This window comes from Sphaeramia orbicularis, chromosome 6, assembly GCF_902148855.1.
Source record: "Sphaeramia orbicularis chromosome 6, fSphaOr1.1, whole genome shotgun sequence".
NCBI classification, from domain to species: Eukaryota; Metazoa; Chordata; class Actinopteri; order Kurtiformes; family Apogonidae; genus Sphaeramia; species Sphaeramia orbicularis.
Window position 1 is genome coordinate 24,108,004 of NC_043962.1, and position 22,860 is coordinate 24,130,863.

The 22,860-nt window shown below is 37.2% G+C and overlaps 3 protein-coding genes across 4 annotated transcripts; 2 read left to right on the forward strand and 1 right to left on the reverse strand.

The window, feature by feature from the left end:
- Positions 1–3,633: 3,633 nt before the first annotated feature.
- Positions 3,634–14,687, forward strand: unc45a (unc-45 myosin chaperone A). The gene is made up of 19 exons (XM_030137320.1): positions 3,634–3,783; positions 6,152–6,344; positions 6,763–6,938; positions 7,020–7,109; positions 7,212–7,379; positions 7,502–7,670; positions 7,797–7,967; positions 8,820–8,991; positions 9,114–9,414; positions 9,507–9,601; positions 9,738–9,879; positions 10,489–10,629; positions 12,319–12,446; positions 12,520–12,586; positions 12,687–12,800; positions 12,889–13,004; positions 13,433–13,550; positions 13,630–13,785; positions 13,874–14,687. The coding sequence occupies exons 1-19, from the start codon at positions 3,766–3,768 to the stop codon at positions 14,159–14,161; spliced, it is 2,823 nt and encodes a 940-aa protein (XP_029993180.1). The 5' UTR covers positions 3,634–3,765; the 3' UTR covers positions 14,162–14,687.
- A 1,333-nt stretch (positions 14,688–16,020) lies between these two features.
- rccd1 (RCC1 domain containing 1) lies at positions 16,021–20,418 on the forward strand. Of its 2 annotated transcripts, none has more exons than XM_030137531.1 (8): positions 16,021–16,267; positions 16,352–16,543; positions 18,084–18,249; positions 18,338–18,459; positions 18,544–18,648; positions 19,722–19,892; positions 19,991–20,020; positions 20,120–20,418. In XM_030137531.1, exons 1-8 carry the CDS (start codon positions 16,048–16,050, stop codon positions 20,275–20,277), a joined length of 1,164 nt encoding a protein of 387 aa, XP_029993391.1. In that variant the 5' UTR covers positions 16,021–16,047; the 3' UTR covers positions 20,278–20,418. The 2 variants fall into 2 exon arrangements, with proteins under 2 accessions (XP_029993391.1, XP_029993392.1); XM_030137532.1 differs by having other exon boundaries at positions 19,725–19,892.
- Positions 20,419–20,424: 6 nt separating this feature from the next.
- cib1 (calcium and integrin binding 1 (calmyrin)) lies at positions 20,425–22,634 on the reverse strand. The gene is made up of 7 exons (XM_030137533.1): positions 22,470–22,634; positions 22,150–22,184; positions 21,418–21,517; positions 21,122–21,275; positions 20,911–21,029; positions 20,742–20,830; positions 20,425–20,653 (listed from the first exon to the last, which is right to left on the reverse strand). The coding sequence occupies exons 1-7, from the start codon at positions 22,518–22,520 to the stop codon at positions 20,632–20,634; spliced, it is 570 nt and encodes a 189-aa protein (XP_029993393.1). The 5' UTR covers positions 22,521–22,634; the 3' UTR covers positions 20,425–20,631.
- Between the last annotated feature and the right edge of the window lie 226 nt (positions 22,635–22,860).

The window sequence follows — 22,860 nt, forward strand, 5'->3', positions numbered from 1 at the left end:
AAATATTAAACACTATTTATTCCAAAACAAAATAAAATAAAAATAAAAAGCCTATGTAAGACGTCTTTTTTGGCACAAGTTACCACCTAGTCACACAAGATGAGTACCAGGAATGGATATAAAAAGCATTTAAACCCATCTATGCTCTCTGAGCCAAAAAGACACACATATATGATATTGTTATTAAATTACTGATTTTCCTGATATTAGATTAACCCATAAAGACCCAGTGTTATGTTTATGGCAGTCACCAAATGTATTTTTCTTTGTATTTAATCTTTCTTGAGTGATTTATTATCATCTATTTTGATATTATCCTCAGTGTTTTGCGTTTTTTCGGTGAAACTCCAGTATTTTCCAATATATCGAATTCACTGATCATGTACAGTCGCGAAAAAAAATATTAGACCATCAAAAGTTATCAAAAACAATGATTATGCAATCAAGTACTAACTCCTGTGTGTATCATGTGACTAAAAAAGAGAGGAAAGAAAACATAGAATGCTTAAAAGTACTGTTTTTGTCAGTACAATTCATAGCTATTGATGTAAGAACTGAAGTGATTTTGGTTATTATCAAGAAAACATGGAAAATGTCTAGATATCAGCTCTGGAATCAAACTCCTATGAGCTATTTTTGCTGTTATCATTATATTTGGCCAAACAAATGTACCTGTCATTGTACCAGGCATTAAAATGAACAAGAAATTGGAGAAAACAAGGGTGGTCTCATAATTTTTTTCGAGACTGTAGATGTTCATAAAAGCTCAGATTAAAGTTGAGGGTTATTATATCAGATGCAGAGAAAACTGAGGACAAAGTGATTTTTTCAGCATAGATTATAAAAAAAATTTAACATAAACCCAGTATGTCCATCCACTGTCATTGATGCAACTCCATGGGTTTTACTGGTGAATCAATGTTGTAGAAGATGACAGTGTTTCCACGGTAACCACGGAGCTTCTGAACATCTAAATGGGTCATATCTGATGACCATTAAAAGATGACAAACTATTTTACACCAATTATTTACATGTATTGATCAACAGGTATTAAACAGTTTCGATCAGGAGATGATTTTGAACGCTTGTGGATGTTTGGGTCTTTATGGGTTAATATACTTAGCATTACACAGAAAAAAGAAAAAAAAAATCCCATTATGATGGAAATTATACATGAAACAAAAGTGAATATTAGCAGGATTGCTACTCATGTATTTATGGACATTGTACTATTTTTATGGATACTACAACCTTTATCCCACCTTCTTTTTACACAGAAAAGTGAGATGCACCAGTGGCTTCTAAAATTATTATGATCGATTAAAGAGTTTCTCCTCTATGTGGGTGGTTTTAGGTCAAAACGATTTACACAGCACCGGATCAAAAATACATCTGGTCTGATCATCTGCTCTAAAAAGTCCAGTAAGTACATAACTTGGAACATTACCAAAAATATGTTCTGGCCAGGCCTGTGTAGCCAAATTTTGCATGTTATTACAGCAATAAAGAGGGACTTGATTGAAAAATAATGTAATTTGTGAACATGGTTAAAGAATAATTATGTGAACACGCCCTGCTGACAAATATTAACTTACTTAAGAAGCAAAATAACCAGCATTAAATTGTTTAAATACCTAATATTGTTGTGTTATATTCTTATATCTTATATCTTTTGAATTTGAGGCGTACAGAAAATGAGTACCCAGATAATATACTATAGAAATGCAGAATAAAAGCCTGTTTGGAACATTAACAGCTTAGTTTTATTGTGCCTATTTTAAACACCATTTACTCAGGTGTACCTTTCCATCTTCAGTCCTTGGTTTCATGAATTTAACAGTGCTTTATAATGTTATGTCACCACATCCATAATACTGTTGTCTGAGGATTACTGTGACCTATATGATCTAAGTATCATTATATGACCTAAGTAACACCAGCCGGCCGTTCTACTGCATATAAATGAACACCATTGTGAAGGTAAAGGACACCTGAGAAACCCAGTGTAACTTTGTGCTCTTTTGTTAGATCTTTCAAGAACTCTTTATGTTTTTATGGAAACAGGAGCTCAGCTGATGCTTAAATAATTAATTAGCAAACTGTGGGACATGACAAGAACAGATGGTGTTATTGTGGGGTTTTTTTTCTACAGTCAATAATGACAAAAATAACTTTAATTGAATCCACAAAATAGAACGAGATCAACCATTTTCAGAGATGTATGAAAGTGTAAGATTTTAAAAATAGGTTTTGTTTTGGAAAAAGTGCACCAGTATTGTATTTTGTTATCAGCTAATCTTTCATAAACCAAATTCCCAATGAAGGACAAATATTTACACAGCTGCTTTTGACTCTTTTGTGGGTCCCGTTGTCTCCGAGCCTTGGGGTCTCCTGTGGCTTTATAATAAATCAGATGTAGCAACATGCATGGCGTTTGTCTATTGTTTATTCTTTGATTTAATTCTTTTCATTCAAAGTTACAAAGCTGCCATGGTAATCTGAGAGTCTTTACAGGTGTGTTTGAGGACAAGACCCGATGGGAACCATTTTGTCTCTACGGCAACAGAGGACAGGCAACAATACCAGATGTAACTGAGAAACCCTAAGGGACTGACCCAGGAAGTAACGTATCAAAGAGCTTTTTACACATGTATACAGGTGTCTTAAAAGCTTCTTTACAACACTGATGTTAAGCATTGGGAAATGTAAGTATGTTCACTCAAGTGCCACACAACACATTTGGGGCAAGGATTTTTGACTTGAGTATTTCCAGTTTATGCAACAATATGCAATATATCCAATATATCAGTAGTTATATTGTATTTTTTATTTACCAGTTCATCTTAGAAGTATCAGTTACTTCTTGGATTACAATCTTTCATTCCCGTCTTCGCCAGTGACAACCACATATTTCCAAATTGAATAATTGGGATAAACTGAGGCAACAAGTGTTCCTATATAAGTCGATGAACTTCTCTTTCAGAAACTAAATAAACTCTTAAAAACTATCTTGAATTTACTGGAAAATGCTGTCACAAAACTGAAAACAGGGTTTTTACTTCTTTTGTAAATATGTATACAGTCTGTAAAGTTATATTATTATTTTGCACTGTTTTTGCACTATCTTTATGCTGCATGCACATTTCTTTGCCCTTCACTTTTTCTTGTTGCTGCCTTAATCAGTGAATTTCAGTGAAAAGTGTGGTTTCATCTTCATCATATCTCATTTAGCATTCATGAAAAGTAGACATATTAAGGTTCTCACAAGACAATGGTGCTACAAACATGCTAATATATATTATGAATATGATGAGAATATGATACATTGTAGTCAAAATACACAATAGTATACATTGTATTATGTACAAAGCATACATAATTATATTATATACAAAGCATGCACAATACATTCAATACAGCCTTGAACCTGAAAAGGTAACATTCAATGAAATCATTCTCTTTTCTTTCTTTTATCAACTAACCAGCTTGATAATCCTCCTCTGTCTGTGTGGACCAAATGAAAATGTAACCAAATAAAGTAGAGTTTGGGTCTTGTCTCCTCCCTTCCTTTTATGGAAATGTAGCGTGGGGAAAGGGGGCGGGGTCATTACCTATACGTCATCATCGTGCTCCCGGATACCCGGAAGAGTAGTGAGATGTAACATGTTCAGCTGTAATTAACGGTGTTTATGAGCAAGAAGACAAAATAAAACTATATATTCACCTGAAAAGTCACGTTTAACATTGTGTGTAACGTCTTAAAAATGAGCGAAAAGGAAAAGGTAAGGCTACAACGGTTTACTACCCTTGGCTTATCTGTTTCAGCTGTTTTCTTTACGCTTCCAGGTCGTATGACTGGTGGGTAAGTTGAGCAGTATATTGTTGTAAAATGCCTTCATCCATTGTTATTTCTACTGTTTATATGTTGCGTTTTGCCTTCCCTGTCGTAGAACAGTGTGCGTCTGTGGTATTGTTTTATTTACTACATCTAAACGCTTTGTTTATCCGGTGTGTGGATTATACTGGGTATCAGTGACATGCTTGCAGTGTTTGCTTCTCTGTCAATTTGCATCCGTTGTCACAAACTATCTGTCCAATAACCCACTGTTCATCTACAGCAGAGACTATCTAATGCAGCCACACCTCATATAGATAGATAGATAGATAGATAGATAGATAGATAGATAGATAGATAGATAGATAGATAGATAGATAGATAGATAGATAGATAGATAGATAGATAGATAGATACTTTGTTAATCTTTCTTCCTTCATTCTGTTGGGTTTCTGTAAATTGGCTTAGAGTCTGGTTTTGACCAACTCTATATATAAAGTGTCATGAGATAACTTTTTTGTGATCTGGCGCTATATAAATAAAATTTGATTGATTGAGTGATTTGATTGGTTTTCCCCTGTAAGTCGCTTTGGAAAAAAGCGTCTGCCAAATGCATAAACATAAACATAATCCTGAGGGAAATTCAAGTATTCAGCAGCTTTACATACAGCATGAGACAAAAAACAGACAGACCAAAACACAACACAACAGTGGGTTAGTAGCCAGGTTGACATTAGGGTTAGTATATATACTCTAAAAGACACTTGCTAAAGAACTACTTCTAAAAGAGCTTCCTTACAGTACTGTAAATAAAGACTTCTGGTTGTATCTCCACATTTCAGGGCAGTGATATAAAGTGAAACAGTGTTATAAAGTGTAGAAGTGATATAAAGTGAATCAGTGATTTAAGTGTAACAGTTATTTAAGTGATCGACGGTGGTTTGAAAAGTAGGTTTAGACCAACTACATGAGTTGCTTGGATATTTTAAAGTCTCTTCGTGTCAGTCCTGATGTGTCATGTCTGAGACTGAGACCGAGACCCCCCCTCTGACCACTCAGTGATGAGTTGTAGAGTCTGATGGCCAGGGGGATGACAGAGTTCCTGAGCCTGCTAGTGGAGTAGGTCAGAGACAGCAGCCTGGAGCTGAACACACTCCTCTGTCTGATCACTGTCCTGTGCAGAGGATGCTGGGGGTTGTTCAGGATGGACAGAATCTTCTCCAGGGTCCTTCTCTCTGCTGTGGACACCAGGGAGACTAGCTCTTTGCTCACCACTGAGCCAGGTTTCCTCACCAGTCTGTCCAGTCATGCAGAATCCCTGTATATAAACACACGCTGATGCTGTTGGAATAGAAATTGTGCACTAAACATCGACCTTCTACCCGTTTCCCTTTGTCCCTTTTACCTCCCCTGAGAATTTCCACATCTATTTGTCATTCTGGTTAATATCCCAGCCAAAGTCAACACAACTACAACTACAGAGCATTTTACCAGCACTTTTAACAAAGTATAGCAGTTATCACCAGGCCCTCCTAAGTCCATCATGGGAGACTTTGATCACTGAATCCCTAAAAGGTTTTCAGCAGTATGTCACATCACCATTTTGCTTGCTCCAGCATATGTACCAGTCTTCAGGAGGGCTAAGAAAGTCATAAAAACATCAAACAGTGGACAGCAGAAAGTATTCAGATCCTCCAAGGATGCTTTCAATCAACGGACTGAAACAGCCTTCTTTTCCCCTCCAACAACATCCATAAGCAGGTAGACACAGTTTTATCATACATCTTCTGTGTCGACAACCTCATCCCATCTAAAACAGTTATCTTCCCCCCACAATAAACCCTGATCACCAAAGCGCTCAAGGAGATCCTGATCAAGAAAAAGAAGGAAAACCTCCACTCAGCTTGGCAGGGCCTCAAAACCATGGCCTCTGTGAACAGCAGCAGCCCCACATCCAACTATGATAACCTCAACTCCTTATACACCAGATCTGAGTCAGATCCACACTCAAACCTGATATCTCTACATTTATCTTCTATAAACAGATTCTGGTGAGAGTCCACAGGAGGACCAGAGAAAGCAGCTCACCTGGTCTTAAAACACCATCATCAGAGCAATGGACTCCTATTTTTGTTTTACTTCATTTTCTTAGATTTATTTGCTTGTATAGAAGTGTTGTGTAATCATGTTCCTTATACATGTCCTCTGGGGACAAATAAAGCTTACTGAATTGAATTTTATTGATCTAGATACATTTATGTTGAAGCATTTTTGTAATGCTATGTGTTTGATGCCGATATTTTTCTTGACCTTAGGACTCTGCAGCCCTAAAGGAAGATGGAAACAGCCTTTTCAAAGCAGGAGACATGCAGGGGGCTGTCAGCTGTTACACTAAAGCATTAGTGTTGAGTGAAAACCAAGCAGACAGTGCTGTATTGTACCGTAACCGCTCTGCTTGTTACCTGAAACTGGAGGAGTACAGCAAGGCAGAGGCTGATGCCTCCAAAGGTGGGACACTACGATGGTGGGAATGTTGTTAACCTTATATATGGGACTATATTACATTTAAAAGCTGCATGTTGAATAGGTGGAAAAATGGAAAGTAGTTTTCATGTCCAGACCTCAGAGTTAAAAGGTTAAATGTCTCTCACCATCCTATATACTCTAATGCACATTCTACACGTATGTACTGTATTTTTCTGGGGTCTATACCAAAACCGGCATGTTCCCATGTTACATTGCATATGGAGAATGACAGTATGAGGCCCGCAAATCTCTATAGCAGTGTAATGCTTCATTTATAATGGTATGTACTGTAGTTACAGACATGCAGTGACAAATGTCAACTCATATGTTGCACATTGACAGATTGTAATGCAGTATTCATACCTACATTATTAAATCTCACAGCTGTTATTCTTTTCAGCTCTTGATACAGATCCAGGTGATGTCAAAGCTCGGTTTCGTAGAGCTCAGGCATTTCAAAAACTTGGGCGTCTTGACCAGGCCTTTCTGGATGCTCAGAGATGTGCCCAGCTGGAGCCCAAAAACAAAGCCTTCCAGGATCTACTACGACAGCTAGGAGCACAGATCCAGCAAAAAGTAATTTGATGTCACTTTAATTACAGATATTTGTACCGTGGAAAAACTATTGTTAATTAAAGTGTTTTCTTAACATTGTAGTCAGTGCAACTAAACTCCACAGATGCTCGTGTGCAACAAATGTTCACCCTACTTGCAGATGGATCTGCAAAAGATTCAGATCGACAGAAGGTACGGGTGCCTCAACCTACACTGCATTTTATCTGATACTCCCTTTTAAGATATATTGCACCTCTGACAAAAATACTAAAATAGTCTATTCATCAACTTCAGGCTGCTCAGAATCTAGTGGTGTTATCCCGAGAAGATGCAGGAGCTGAGCAAATCTTCCGTAATGATGGAGTGAAGCTGGTTCAGAAACTTCTTCAGTCAAAGCAGGAGGAAATTGTTCTTTCTGCTCTTAGGACTCTGGTTGGTCTGTGCACAGGGCATCAGTCCAGGGTAAGCATTCATATGCAGATGTTAACACATTCATATCCATTAGGAGACAGTGTCTACCACATTAATGCTTGCTAAGCTGTGTATGATTTTCTAACTGCTAAAATATATTGTTCAATCCCCAGACTATGGCTATTGTGAATGAGTTGGGGATGGAGCATCTGTGTGTTGTAATGGGATCAGGAGCCTCCACTGTGTCTCTGGCTGCCTGCCACTTACTGCAGGTGATGTTTGAGGCCCTGACAGAGGGCATGAAGAAAGACATCAGAGGGAAAGATGAAGCCATACTTCCTGGTGAGTTTTGTAATGTTTATGTTTGGAGTTGACATTACATGAAAGTTGACCTAAGATATTTTCCTGTGGGAATCAGCTCACTTGCCTTTGCTGTAAATGGTAACTGACTGTATGAATTTGTAACAGAACCATCTAAGGAGCTGCGATCAATGCTACGCCAACTCTTGGAAATGATGCCAGCGTCTAATGTGTCAGGAGCTGGCAGAGACAGCGCCATCAACCTCCTGGTCAAACAAGTACCTCGGAAGTCCTTGAAAAACCCTGACAACTCCCTCACATTATGGGTGATAGATCAGGGTATGTAATACACCTGCACATAATGTAGATTTTCCCCCAGTTTAGTATAGTTGTCCTATACAAAGAAGGGATTCCTGTATGTTTGTTTGTTTGTTTGTTTTGTTTGTTTGTTTTTTACTTTTTTAAAATGTATTTATTTGCATATACACACAAAGAACATGAGATCATCATGGGTGTTACAGTTAAAATCAAACTATTCTTTTACACATACATCATGGTACAATCATGGTCATACTATTCAAGGTGCATACACAATCCATTTTTCCCAGCGTTCAGTACATTTCTCCAACTCCAGTCTCAAAACCAAAGTAGGTCTCTCCATACAGTAAATTTTTTTAATATTCCTGTGCCCCTGGTCCAATGTTGGAGGGTCTAGTTGCAATCATTTTCGGATTATAGCTTTCTTACTACTTGCCAAAAGTATCTTCAATAAGTATTTATCCTTCTGTAGGACTGTTTCCGGTATTTTACCGAGATATTAAGTAACAAAAGAGTAATCTAAATCCACCCCAATCATTTTATTTCTCTCAGTTGCCACCCCCATCCAGTATGACAGGCTTTTCGGACAGGCCCAAAAAACATGAAAGTGATTAGTCATAGTTTCCACATGTTCACCAACAGAAGCCTTAGCTCTGTGTGCCTGTTTGCAGTGCTGTTATTTTTGGAGTTTTTAAAAATCTCGTGACCTTCTTTCAGCCAAACTCTCTCAACAATCTTGAGTTTGCAGTGGTCACTTGTGTATGTTTGTTTTTTAATATTGCATACAATTTACATATTGTTTAACTTATACAAGTGACATTTAGTCAACTTTTAACCCACCATGACAATAATAACCTCCTTTTCGTCCTGCAGGGCTGAAGAAGATCCTGGAGGTTGCAGGGACAGTTGCAGAGCTCTCAGAAGGACCTCCTCTGACCGATAACACCCACATGAGCTGCTCTGTTCTACTTAACAAACTTTACAGTGACCTTAAGAGTGACTCGGAGAGGGAGAACTTCAACAAACTATGTGAAGAATATGTTCAGTAGGTTAACCGTGTTTTTAGTTTTGCAAAAAATGTTATAAATGTTTACTTTTGTTACAAACACTTCCTAAGAAAACTTTCAAGCCACCTCCAAAACTCATGATAAATGTTTTTTCTGAAAGGCAGCACTTTAGTCGGCCGGGTCTTGATGCCAAGCTTCGTGCCATCCAGACAGTATCAGTGCTTCTCCAAGGGCCAAGCGATGTCGGTAACAGAACTCTGGAGATGTCGGGAATGATGGATGCAGTGATCTCTCTGTGTGCCTCCGAAGATGTAACTCACCAGCAGGTAGCAGTGGAGGCTCTTATCCATGCAGCAGGCAAAGCCAAAAGAGCCTCGTTTATCACAGCCAATGGTGTGGCCCTCCTAAAGGACCTCTACAAGAAGAGTGAGAATGACCGGATACGTGTACGGGCCCTAGTGGTGAGTGTTACAACAGAGCAACTATATTTCTTTCAGACAGCTGGATAAGTGAATCTTAATAAAGATCAAGCTTACCATGGTTTCTGATGCAGGGATTGTGCAAACTGGGTTCAGCAGGAGGGACAGATTTCAGCATGAAACAGTTTGCAGAAGGATCAACACTAAAGCTCGCCAAACAGTGCAGGAAGTATGTACACCTGTTTGTTAAATCTTAATTTATGGCATGGATAAGAGATAAACACAGCACAGACTGATTAAAAATAAACAAGGAGAGGTTTCTTGGATTTAAAATGAAATGTGAGCTGTGTCTCATCCTCTGTTAGGTGGCTGTGTAACGAGTCTCTACCTCCGACATCTCGCCGCTGGTCTGTGGAAGGACTCGCCTACCTCACCTTCGACGCTGATGTGAAGGAAGACTTAGTAGAAGACAAGAACGCTCTCCAGGCCATGTTTGAACTGGCAAAGGTTTGACTGATCATCGTATATCTAAGACACATGAACAATACAGAACATTTATTAAAGCGCATATCTCCTTAAAGAGTGTGATGGTATATTAGCTATTGTAGATTAGAAAAATTATACAATGGGGGACAGGTAGTGTTCAGGTAGTGTGTTTCTAAGACAAAAACAGAAATATTCTCTGAGATTAAAGCTAACAGTCAGTGAGAGCTGATGTGAATTTATGAGAATTAAACTCGCAATATTTGAGGAAAAACTCATTTCACTTTCTGAGAGTCCATGAGCTTCCATGTCCACGAGTTCTTTGTTTGTTTTTTTAACAGTATGTGACAAGGATAATTTCATTTTTTTTTTTTTTTTTTTCTAGAAAATGTATGACTTGAGAATCTCAGAGAATATTTGTGCTTTTTCTTGTACATTTGTGAGGTTCCTTTCTTGCAAATGTATCTTCATAATCTGTTTGGCCTATAATAGCCTTTTTATGCAGTTGGAAAACAGTATTACTGTGGTCACGCACTACATAAGATGATCACTGTGAGGATCCACATAAAGATGTTTAACACGGTCATCAGCTGGAAGAGCAATTACAATGTAGTTTTTTGTTGGTTTCTTCAGTCTGAGGATAAGACAGTACTCTTCGCCGTGGGCTCCACATTAGTGAATTGCACCAACAGTTATGACGTGGAGAAGCCAGACCCTCAGATGGTGGAGCTGGCCAAGTATGCAAAGCAGCATGTGCCTGAGGAACACCCCAAGGTACTGTTCTAATGGTCTTTCTTTTTTTTTCATGCTGCATTATAATATATTTCTCAAAATTGTTGTACAAAAAGTAAAAAAAAAGGATTCGTAGATAGTTTTTCTTTGTCTGGATTAAATTATGGAACAATGCCAATATATAAAAATATATATCTTGCTTTTGTTTTACAAATTAAGTTAAATCTATTTTTTTCAGGGTTACAACGGTGAACAGACTTCACTCTTCTTCCATGTAGCTGTTTACTTGCTTTGGCCATGTTTTTTTGCCATGTTTTAATACACATTATTTTATTTAACCGGGAAAGACTCATTGAGATTAAAAAGTGTTTTACAAGAGCATCCCGGCCAAGATAGGCAGTATATTATTGAAATATTAAATCAAGTGTTTGATGAGACCAGCCCTTTAAATTTCAGATAATTTTGTAATTGATTCCGAAGCAGAGGGAGCAGCAGATTTAAAGACCTTTTTTCTTGTCCATTTCGCACCTTTGGAACACACAGATGTAATATATCCTGACAGTTAAGACTGTAACTACTTATAGTTTTTGACAGATGTATTTTTGAAGAAATAATGGAAGCAGAACTATGATACATTTATAGGTGAGACGATGCCAGTGCTTCAGTCTGCATGTGGACACAATGGATAATCTGATAGAGTGCACAACAGACAGTGATGAGTGAGGGCATTAAAGTTTGTAATAAACCTCTGAGCTCCATAGTAAATGTCTAGAGCAGGGGTGTCAAACATACGACCCGTGGGCCAAAACAGACCCATCAAAGTGTCCAATCTGGCCTGTGGGATGAATCTGTGAGATGGGTGTCAAACTCATTTTAGTTCAGGGGCAACATACAGACCAATTCAATCTCAAGTGGGTCAGACCAGTAAAATACTATTGTAAGAACATATAAATCATGATGCGTCCAATTTTTTTCCCCCAATGTAAAAAATGTGAATAACCTGAACAGATATGAGCAACCTGAAATGTTTAAAGAGAAGTAAGTTCAATTTTATCAATATTCTGTGTGTTACTAAATGATTTGTGCCTTTGTAGATCCACTGTGATCTGTAAGTCATAATGCATATGTGTAAATGAGAAGCTGAGGCATAATATTGTTAAAACATAATATTGTTAAACCCCCCCTCCCATCACCACCAAAATTTAATCATTTGTTACTTGTGCCAGTATCAACATTTCCTGAAATTTTCATTCAAATCCATCCATAACTTTTTGAGTTATCTTGCACACAGACAGACAAACCAACGCCGGCAAAAACATAACCTCCTTGGCAGAGGTAATTACATATATTTTTCTTAAGAAATTTCAGGTTCATGGTGGTTCAGATTATTCAAAATGTTTCATTGATAGTTTGTAGATATAAAGATTTTAATGGTGCAATTTTCCTTTTTTTTTTTTTTTTAACTCTAAAACATAGAGAAAAGTTTGGATTTGACATTATTTTTAGGTTATTATGTTATTATTTTATTAGTCCAGCCCACTTGAGATCACATTGGGCTGAATGTGGACCCTGAACTAAAATGAGTTTGACACCCCTGGTCTAGTCTCTTTTTAGCCTCAAATGAAAGACAAGACCTGAAATACAAACCTAGTTTCAGTTTTTACAATTACTTATATTGCACTCTTGTATATAATTTCAATCCCAAGTCATGATTGTCTGCTTGTGTATCAGGATGCACTTTCCTATGTGGAGAAGAGACTGGTGAAGCTGCTGGAGGCCGGCGTGGTGTCTGCATTGGTGTGTATGGTTAAACAGGAAAGTCCCGCTCTCACTGAAGCTTGCAGAGAGTGCATTGCCAGGTATGTGTATAGAAGTAAGTGCTTTTCAGTGTCTTCTGTCCAGACTTGCCCTTCATGTTGTTTCTCACGGCAGGGTGTTCTTGGCTCTGGTGGAGCGTCAGGAGGATAGAGGGACAGTGGTAGCACAGGGTGGAGGAAAGGTAGAGATCCTGCTATTCTTAACTCACCCTAAACACTGACTATTAACACCTTACTTAAGAATATTTGACTCGAATAGTTCTTCACTGCTTTCCTCCACAGGCTCTGATCCCACTTGCATCTGACAACACAGACATAGGCAAAATCAAAGCAGCACAAGCCTTGGCAAAAATAACTATCACATCAAACCCAGAAATTGCGTTTCCAGGAGAAAGGGTGAGAAGTCATGTCGTACAAAGTGTCGTCAAATAAAACTAATGAGGTGAATCTTGCTTGTTTTACATTATTTGTCTTCTTTTGGCAGATCTATGAGGTGGTGCGTCCCCTTGTCAGTTTGCTGAGTCTGGAATGTACACTGCTGCAGAACTTCGAAGCACTCATGGGGCTTACAAACTTAGCTGGCATCAGTGAACGACTCAGGTTGGCCACTAGGGGGAAACCTCTTCCCAGAATAAATACACAAAGCCCACATCAACACAAATGAATCAGCACACATGCAACACTTTGAGAAGATATTTGAACCTTTCTGAGCATTTATATATTATTGATCTATATTTCCTATTTTTTCATAAACATTCCCTATTTAATTTCTAAAAAAAATATTTTCTTTCTTCAGCATTTGTCTGAGTATATGTCTTGTTGTGGGTCATTAGTTGTCTCTTAATTCTAAAACTGCCAAATTACTTTTATTTTCGGTATTTAAGTAGCTGTAAAATATGCCTGGTGGTGTTTTCTTGTTTTATATTTCCTATACTGATCAGGCGATAACCTTGATAGTTGCATTTTGACGTGAATTAAAATACATATTCTATCCTCTACATATGCTAATGATGTAATTTGTTTCATAGGCAAAAAATCATAAAGGAGAAGGCAGTACCAAAAATTGAGGGCTACATGTTTGAGGACCATGACCTTGTCAGAGCGTCTGCCACAGAGTGCATGTGTAATTTAGTTTTAAGCACAGAGGTAAGACGTGTAGTGCTACTTATAAATTCTTTGGGACCCAAACAGTAGAAGGTTAAACTAACAGTGCTATACATTACAGGTACAGAAGCTCTTCTTGGCAACTGGGAATGACCGCCTGAAGCTACTTGTGCTCTACAGTGGAGAAGAGGATGAAAGACTGCGGAAAGCTGCAGCAGGAACACTGGCTATGTTGACAGCTGAGCAGCCAGAACTGTGTGCTCGCATCCCTGGAACAGTAAGAGTCCTCACCTCTTAATCAGCTCATGTATATTCCCAAAATATTCTTTATTCCACTGGACTCACTGTTACTGTATTTTTTTCAGACAACCCACTGGCTAGAGATAATAAAGGAGCTGCTGCTCAGTGAAATCACAGACCTCCGTCATCGTGCTGTGGTCATTGTTCACAACATGATGCAGGCAGAAAAGAGTCTGGCCGAAACAATCATGGAAAGTGAAGCTATGGAGATTCTTTCTGTCCTGGCAATGGGAGGAGAAGGCACACCGGAACCAGTCTCTAAGGTGGCTCAGAACTGTCTGGAGAAGGCGGTGGAGTATGGTATCATCATGAGCCGGGAGGGGAAAAAAAAGATAGAAGGAACTGAACCCTGAACACACCGCTGCAGTGAGCACATGTGCCTCTGGGAGCAGTTAAAAGTGTTTCAGTATTATGTGGGACCAGTGAAGTCATTTCAACTTTGCAGGAAATCTGTCTTGGTTTAAAAGGGTACAGGCTGATCCTAAAATGTCCATGTGTTTAAACCAAAGACTACAGAAAGCAATACTGATTCTATGGACAAAAGATGTTAAAATTAGCACACTGTCACAGATGCATTCCATTACGTCATATTGCTTTCCACTGATTATATTTTTCATACACTACACCTATTCCTGCACTTAATTTCTTGACATTTCATTTTTATTTTTACATCTATTTCACCAAAACATACACTGTCTTTATTTTCCATTTTATACCCCACATTATACATTCTTTGCCCTGTGAGACTTTGTTTTTAAAAGTTCACCAGACTGTTGTTTTAGATTTCCATTATTATCTTAATACATTCCCTGTGCTTTATTTGTACGAATGTTGAAAACGACAACAGCTAAATAAAGTTTTGTGACTTGTTTTCACTTATGCTGCTGTGTACACCCATCTTTGCAGACTAATAGTATTGTAAGAACCTTTACTGCATGATGACTACTTTTCTCCAATATTAAGTACATTTTGTTAATAATACTTAGACACAATGATTTAATATGATCTTGAGTGAATGAATGAATGCTTCCACCAACAAAACCAAATGCCTATAGCACATTATTAACATAATATTCATATTATTACACATATTACATACTATTGTACAACAGAAATACTTAATACAATTTTAGTGTTATTTAAAAATCTGAAAAGGAGTACGAAGAAGTACACTTTTGAATGCAGAATTTATACTTGTGTAGTATTTTTACGCGATATCCTCCTGAGACCCAGCAATGCATTTTTGTCCTCTGTAGTGGACAAGAGTTTCACAGCTTTACTTAAAACAAAAAAAGTCCACGAAAAAAAAACATCAAAAATTTTTAAAAAATGTATCTGATAAAAACAGTTGCACCATGCTGTTACCAATTAAGGCAAATGTTTAATATAAAATGGCGAAAATGTTTACTTAATGGGTCTCAGGAGGATATAAATCTTTTTTTTAATATAGTTTTATCATTAGCAAGTTTTACAAAAATGAAGATCTTCAGCAAATAATAAACTGTACAAATTATGTAAAATTACAGGTATTCAACAAAAACAGGAGAATCACATCACATAACTTGCCAGGGGGTGTAGGGGTTTACCAAAAAATGCCAAAATGTATACAGATGTTCACAGTTCTTGTTGCCCTTTGATTAAGAGAAAACTTAATTAATTGAGTCAAGGTACTGTTTGACCTCACTGTGAAAAGCATTAAAAGAAGTTTGTTGATGAGAGAACTTACATTTGTGAATGTGGAATTTTGCCAAAAGAATGATAAGGTTAATAATGAATGTTTCAGTAGAATTGGTCTTATTTCTGTTAAGATCAAAGAGGCCAAAAAGCACATCTCTCCAAAACAACTTGAAATCTTTTTCAATATATCTAACAACAAAATTATAAACATCAAACTTAAAGCTTTGGACATCCGGGCAGTGCCAAAATAAATGAGAAACTGTTTCAGTGTTCACACAACAGAAAGTGCATTTCACATCAATGTCTCTTTTGAATCTTTTAACAATGTGATCATTAGACGGGTAAAACTTATGAATTATTTTAAACGAAATTTCTCTAATTTTGTTGGTCAACAGGTATTGGTTGGGTAAGAGCCAGACCTTTTTCCAGCCAATGTGTTCCACAAGGATAGAAATACTTGACAAAACGAGAACGTGGCTGAGTACTGTAGCTTTAAGACGCGCATGCGCAGTTATTGTAGTGCGAATGTTGAAAATTTGCGGGTAACTGCGTCGGCGATCCAATGCGTTGGTTCGGTTTTGGTTTTAACGCATTTGGACAGATATGTGTCCACAATGAACTCAGTAAAGATGAAGGTAGGGACACTGTCAGTGACGTTAAAATAATGAATCCAACCGAGCTTCATAGAAATGTGGACAAAAGTGTGTGTGGACGAAATAAATGTTTGAAGACAAGTCAAATTAGAGCAAGCTGGAGTCGAAGAGTATGGTTACATGTGGATGGTAAGTTCATCACAGAGACCAGTGACAGAAATAAAAAGCCTCAGTATGTCTGTAGTCTGTTCACATGTGCTGTGTGTGTTTTAGGTGACAGCTGTGTGTGCCTGGCAGGTTTCGGTGGTACTTCTGTGGTTGACAGCAGTGGGTGTACAGACACTGTGCTCAGTGAAACACACTTAACCCTCGCCTTCTCTGATAGAATTGAGTCCTGGGATCTGCAGAAGAAAGAGAAGACTCCAGCATGGAGCATGGAAATACAACCTCCAACAGACACCTCTGGTAAATGTGCATTATAGTATCTGCTGACAGCTTTTTAACCCTTTATCAGGCAAGTGACTATTTTTGGTCATTTCCACCTGCATTACAAGACAGTGACAGCAACAGGGTGAAGTCAAGGGAAGGTTAACATCTGATTAAATAAATTAAAGTACAATAATCTACAACTTCTCTACCTAATCTAATCTCTACCAAACTTATATTTTTGGGTAGGTAATTACTCATATTTTCATGGAAATGTATTTTGAAATGTGAAAAAAAAAATACAAAAATTGAGGAGTTTTATGAGTGTGAAAGTTTAGAAAGTGACAAAGTTTCCTGCTGTCACTCAGGGTTCATTTTATAAACTCTCATAAATAAACTAAATTTATTCCAAATACATTGATATTTGACTATTATATCATTTATGTCATATTCTAACACAGTGTTTAAAATTAATAAATGCATACATTTACGCAAAATACATTTGAATATAATGTTAATATTATTTGTATGTTGTAAATATTGTAAAAAAAAAAAAAAATAAAATAAATAAATAAAAAAAATTATATGATATTGATCATTGAAATAAAAACATTTTAATTTGATATTTACTTTTGTTGTCCATCCATGACACTGCCATTTGTCAAAACTCTTTCTATTTAGGTATGATAAAAAAAAATTTTTTTTTTCCTCTAATCAATTATTAGGTTGTAAAATAGAGGGTTTAAGGTATACACTGAATAAATTTTAGGATGAAAATGTCATAGGAACTTCACTTTTGAGAACTTTGTAATTGTTGCAAAAAATAGATGTTACTTTTTTGCCCATGCATGACACAGTAGTTTTTTATATTTTTCATTTAAAAATATTTGAAACTAAATTAAATTTTGCCCTTTGAGTATGTTTAAGATGGCATTTAGAACTTTCCAATAATGTGTAATATATGTCTTAAACTTGTCTGGTTCAAAAGTTATGAATCAAAAAATAGTGGGATATCCATCCGTGATGCCCTTGACCTCGCCCAACAGTTACAGTGACGACAGTGAGGCACCATTTTCAGGTCAAATGTGGTCTGGAGGGTCTGCGAGGTCCACCTCTGCATGAACAATGAATGTAACTACTTTGTTAGGTACCATGAACTAATGGTACTAATGTTAGTAATGATGTTCAAAGTGATAATGTGTATGTGGACAGGTGTCTGGATCAGCACTTATGATGTTGTAATGCTCAAAGTGTTGTTCTAATGTTCTAAAATGCATGTTCCTTTCACCTTTCAAGTGTTTTTCTTGTGTTTTTTATATTTACTTCTTGTATTTATTTGTTTTCTTGCAACTTATGGGTAAGGAACCAAATATGATAACTTCATTAACCTTGATTTTCTATATAACAATAAAAAATTTAGAAAAATCTCACAAAAGTAATTAAGTCTTGTTATGTCCCCCAATAACACACTAAGGTTAAAGTGTTGAATTTCAGAGTATTTCTATGAGTGCCTTATAAAGGGTTAGTGCATGTTAAGATACACCCTGAACCTGAAAATCCACTTCCTGCTGCCTTCCAGGACCCCCTCTGAGTCTCCCATTAGTCCCAGGGGGTTATATAGCCACAAAGCCGCCTTTCTACCGCTCCTTATCACCTCACCTTAAAGCCAAGAGTCTGGCCCTGGGTGCAGAGCATGCCATCCTTCTCAGTGCCACTGGAGCTGTGTATACCTGGGGACTGGGCAGGTAGAGCTCACACATCTGTCTGCACTGATGATGAGTGTTTAGCAACCACATGTATATGCATGAGCTTGTGTGTCCATGTATTTGACAGTCATGGACAGTTAGGGCATGGCGGCCTCACCTCTGAGGAGGAGCCCAGGGCGGTGGAGGCTCTTTGGGGGATGCCCATGAAACACGTTGTGACAGGAGGCTGGCACTGTGCCTGCATTAGTGGTGAGTGTCAAGCAAAGATGTGGGCAGTGAAATGGGTTTGACACAGTCTGAGAAAGAATAACATGACCGAGCTTTTCCTCACAGATGGGGCTGATCTTTATATCTGGGGCTGGAATGAAAGTGGACAACTTGGACTTCCATCACAGAGTCTGAGGAAAGGACACAAGGAGGAAAGTAGCCAGCAAGCAGGTTGGTGTGTTTCCTTAACCAACAGCCTCATATTTGAGTAGCACAGAAGGAAACGTTATTGATGTGTGGTCTTTATTACAGTATTATTGTTCTGTGTATATCCTCCTGAGACCCAGCAATGCATTTTTGTCCTCTGTAGGGAATAAGAGTTTCACAGTTTTACTTAACAAAAACAAAACAAACAAAACAACAAAGACGCTGTCAAATGCAGGATATTCCATTAAAAAACAAAATGTATGTGAAAAAACTGTTGGATCATGCTGTTTTTATTCAGGGCAATTATTTAATATACAAAAAGCCAAAATCTTTACCTTTACCTAGGTCTCAGGAGGATATGATTCGATAAGGTGGTGTAATTTATACAACCCCAACATTGTGGAAATGTAAATAAAAACAGAATACAATGAATTTCAAATCCTATTTGGCCTATATTCAGTTGAATACACTACAGCGACAAGATATGTAATGTTCAAAACTGCTAAACTTTGTTGCTGTGTGCAAATATTCACTCATTTTGAATTTGATGCCTGCAACACGTTCTAAAAGAGCCAGGACAGAATGATGTCTGTTTTAATGCAATGGGAGGGATCATAGGTCATGGGCATTTGTGTTGGTTTCAGCCTTGCCGCTTACGTGTAGAGATTTACAAATGTTTTGATGATATTACAGACTGTAGAGGATTAAATCCATAACTTTCATGCGACTGTACATTGAGAAACATTTTTCTTAAACTGTTGGACCATTTGCTCATGCAGTTGTGCACAAAGTAGTGAAGCAGAGAATTGGGGTTGTATAATAATTCTTAGACCTTATCCAACAAGGGATCGCAACAATAAAAATTGAGGTGTTTATCAGAATTGGAAAAGGACATCACTACTCAATTTCTGTAGTGTATTTTTGGCACCCAAGTGAACTACAGTTAATACCTAAATGAAACCAGTACTGTAGGTATGAGAAACTGATTTATACAGTGTATGAAGCAACCATCCACTTAAATGTACCATGAGTTGTGTTGTTTGTTCTTGCCACTTATAAATGATGGAAGTGAAAGTAATATTAACTGCATTGAACAGCAGCAGACTGCCAGAGTGCCAGCATAAATCCAGGTGGAAAGCCACTAGAGGGAGAGAAAGACAAAGAGGTGTTCATATCCATCCAGGCATTCCCTGCTCTGCTCGATATAAGTCCATCATGTGAAATCAGGACAGTCAGCTGCGGCTCCCGGCACACAGCTGCAGTAACGGGTAAAAAAAAAAAAAAAAAACTCGCTTCGCAATGCTGTATAACAATGTACACTTTCTCTAGCATTTTTATTTTTTATCTGATAGTGTTTTTATTTCAGCCACAGGTGACCTTTACACTTGGGGCTGGGGTAAGTGTGACCTTTAGATTCTTAACTCTTACTAATGTGTGACAATTTGTAACAGACTCTATAAATAATCAACCTGCTTTCTTTCCTTGACATTTTCAGGTGAGTATGGCCAGCTTGGACACAAGAATTTAATCAGTACAGATGAGCCCCAGTGTGTTGACTTCTTTAAGGAGCAGAAGCTGTATGTGGTTGACGTAGTGTGTGGACCGTGGAACACGTTTACGGCTGTAGGTGAAGAGGAAGTAAAATTATCTTGAAAATTCCTTCCTTGAACAGTAGACTTTGGACAACATTACAAGGAAGTATTAACTTATTGCAATAAATATAGTATTTCAAAGTTATTTTGGAATATATTTTCACATTTTGTTGTATGACTGCATTAAAAACTGTGAAAAAGACACATTTTGGAAACTTTTTTTTATTTTCCTTATACAAATTTTTAAAAAGTCAGATATTTTATACTTCACAAAGGCTAAATAAAAGTGTTAAAGTTGTAAAATCCACAGGTAGATATAATTTAAGGCAAGTATTTAAAACATCTAAATGAAAATTAAACATTACAGTGGTTAGAGATTAAACTGAGATGCATTTCCAGAGGCCAGTAGAAGTCTTCACAGCACAATCTTGAAAGAACTGGAGAAATGAAAAAATGTTGTATAAACTGTTGTTATGTGTATTATGTAAAATACATTGGGTGTTAACCTTAATGTCTCTAACTCACCTGACAAAATCTGGTGATCTTGAAATGACATGTTGAAACTCTGAGAGGTTCACTGTGCCATCTTTGTCAATGTCGGACTCTTCAAGAATCTAAAATATACAGAAGAAATGTATGTAATGACAACCTTTGTCAAGTAGCCATCTTCATCTTCAGTTATCAGTAGACTTACATTGCTGATAAGCTGTCTCATTTCTTCCGGGCTTAGTCTTGTTTCATCCGTTTCTCCAGTCAGACAGTTTACCAGCTTCTCCAAGTCACTGCCATCTAGGGTTCCATCGTCATCGAAGTCTGAAAATATAAAAAAAACCCAAACATATCAAGCAGGTCAACATCCCTCAAATAACAACAAGAGCCAGCCCAATTTCAATCAAGCTGCTTACCAAATATGCGGAAGGCATAGTGGGATTTGATTTCCAGGGTAGCAGAGTCGCTGAAGGCACTCAAGAGGTCCAGAAAGTCTTCAAATGTAAGGCTTCCATCTTTTTGTGGAGATGTTGAAAAGACGTGACATATTCTTTCTCTGAAAGGGTTGGACTGTGACGGGAACAAGTACAAGGTTCAGTAAAGCTTATCACTACTAAAGCGCTTTCTTCAGAACGTAAGCAATGGGAACAACTAGAGTATTAGTCAGTTTAACGTGACACCTGATTTGCCCTTTTCACCTGTATCTTTTTACCTTAAGCTCTGGCAGAGTAAGAATCCTGTCCATTGGTAGTCTGGAATTTGCTCCGTCTCTCTCATCTTTAGTAAGCAGTTCGGTGAATCTCTTGTGAGCCCTTCGAGAAAATAAAACAGATTAATCACTTCTCATATGAAAAATAGTGCCAGAATGATTGGTTTAACCCTCAAAAGCCAAGCCCAAGCATATCCATTGTTTTAAAATAACTGCGGAACCTCTCATTTGGACATTCAGACTCCATAATCGCTGTAAACAGATATTAAACATTTTGTATTAGTTTAGTGGATAAGATAATTCTTTGCACATGGTCAGTTAATTAAATAAAGCTAAATACCCTAAAATACACCCACAACAATATTAAAATGAAGGGTTTTAACCTGCTTATAAAAATTAGATATAAAGAAAAAAAAAACCACCTGGAAGCAGGAAACTGACTTTCTTTGGTGTTCATGGTATAAATTTAAGTTATTATTTAAAATAGTTGTAGGCTAATTAGTTAAATTTAGTTATACTTTAAGTGAAATTATTTGAAATGATTTCTAAGACAATATAAAATCTGGACTTTAAAAGAACAAGATGAAACTTCTGAGACACTTCACAGACAAATGATGTAGAGTGACAGAAAATGACAAAAAAAAAACAAAAACAGGAGGCAGAGGTCTGAAACACTGTTCTTGACCTCTGAGAGTTAAACTAATAAACAAATAAGTAATGTAAGATGACACTTACAGAAGGATTTCTTGTTTTGTCAAGAATGTCAGCTCCTGAAAAGTAGAAATAAGCATTAGTACTAAACTTATTTCACAGACTTTAGTAGCCATCACCAAAACACAGAAGTTGCCATTAACGTGCAATTTATTAGAAATAAAGCTGCTCTTATCTCATTCTAAGTCTAACAATACCAAAAAATAAGAGGCTAATATACTGAGGAGTTAATTTCTGACATTATATGGGTTACTACATAACATAGTAGGCGTATTAACTACGGTAAGGTTCAGCTTTAGCAACTCGGTTTATACAGTATACAAAACTTGACTTTGGGAACTTACTTGGTATTCTGACAACAAATCCTTCCCGAGCTGACTCGCCGTCGTGCCCATCTTGTACTTTTCAACTCGATATCTTTACTAGTTTTGATGTTGTAAACACTTGTACCAAGAAGAAGACAACAGACAGTCGATATGGTTGATTTGCATAGCTTACTTCCGGTTTCTGCCCGAGTGACGCGTTCCTTTTCCTGTAGTTTGGAACGTGACAGTTTCCATAGTGACGTACTTTTTTAATTTGAATTATTATTATGATTATGTAGTTTGTTTATTTATTTAAGAGAACAATTCGGGATACAAAAAATTTATAGCAGGAGTTCAAAACAAAGTTACATGTTGGGTGAAAAAAAAAAAAAAAAAAAAAGTCTGAATTTAGAATTGACTATCATTGGTA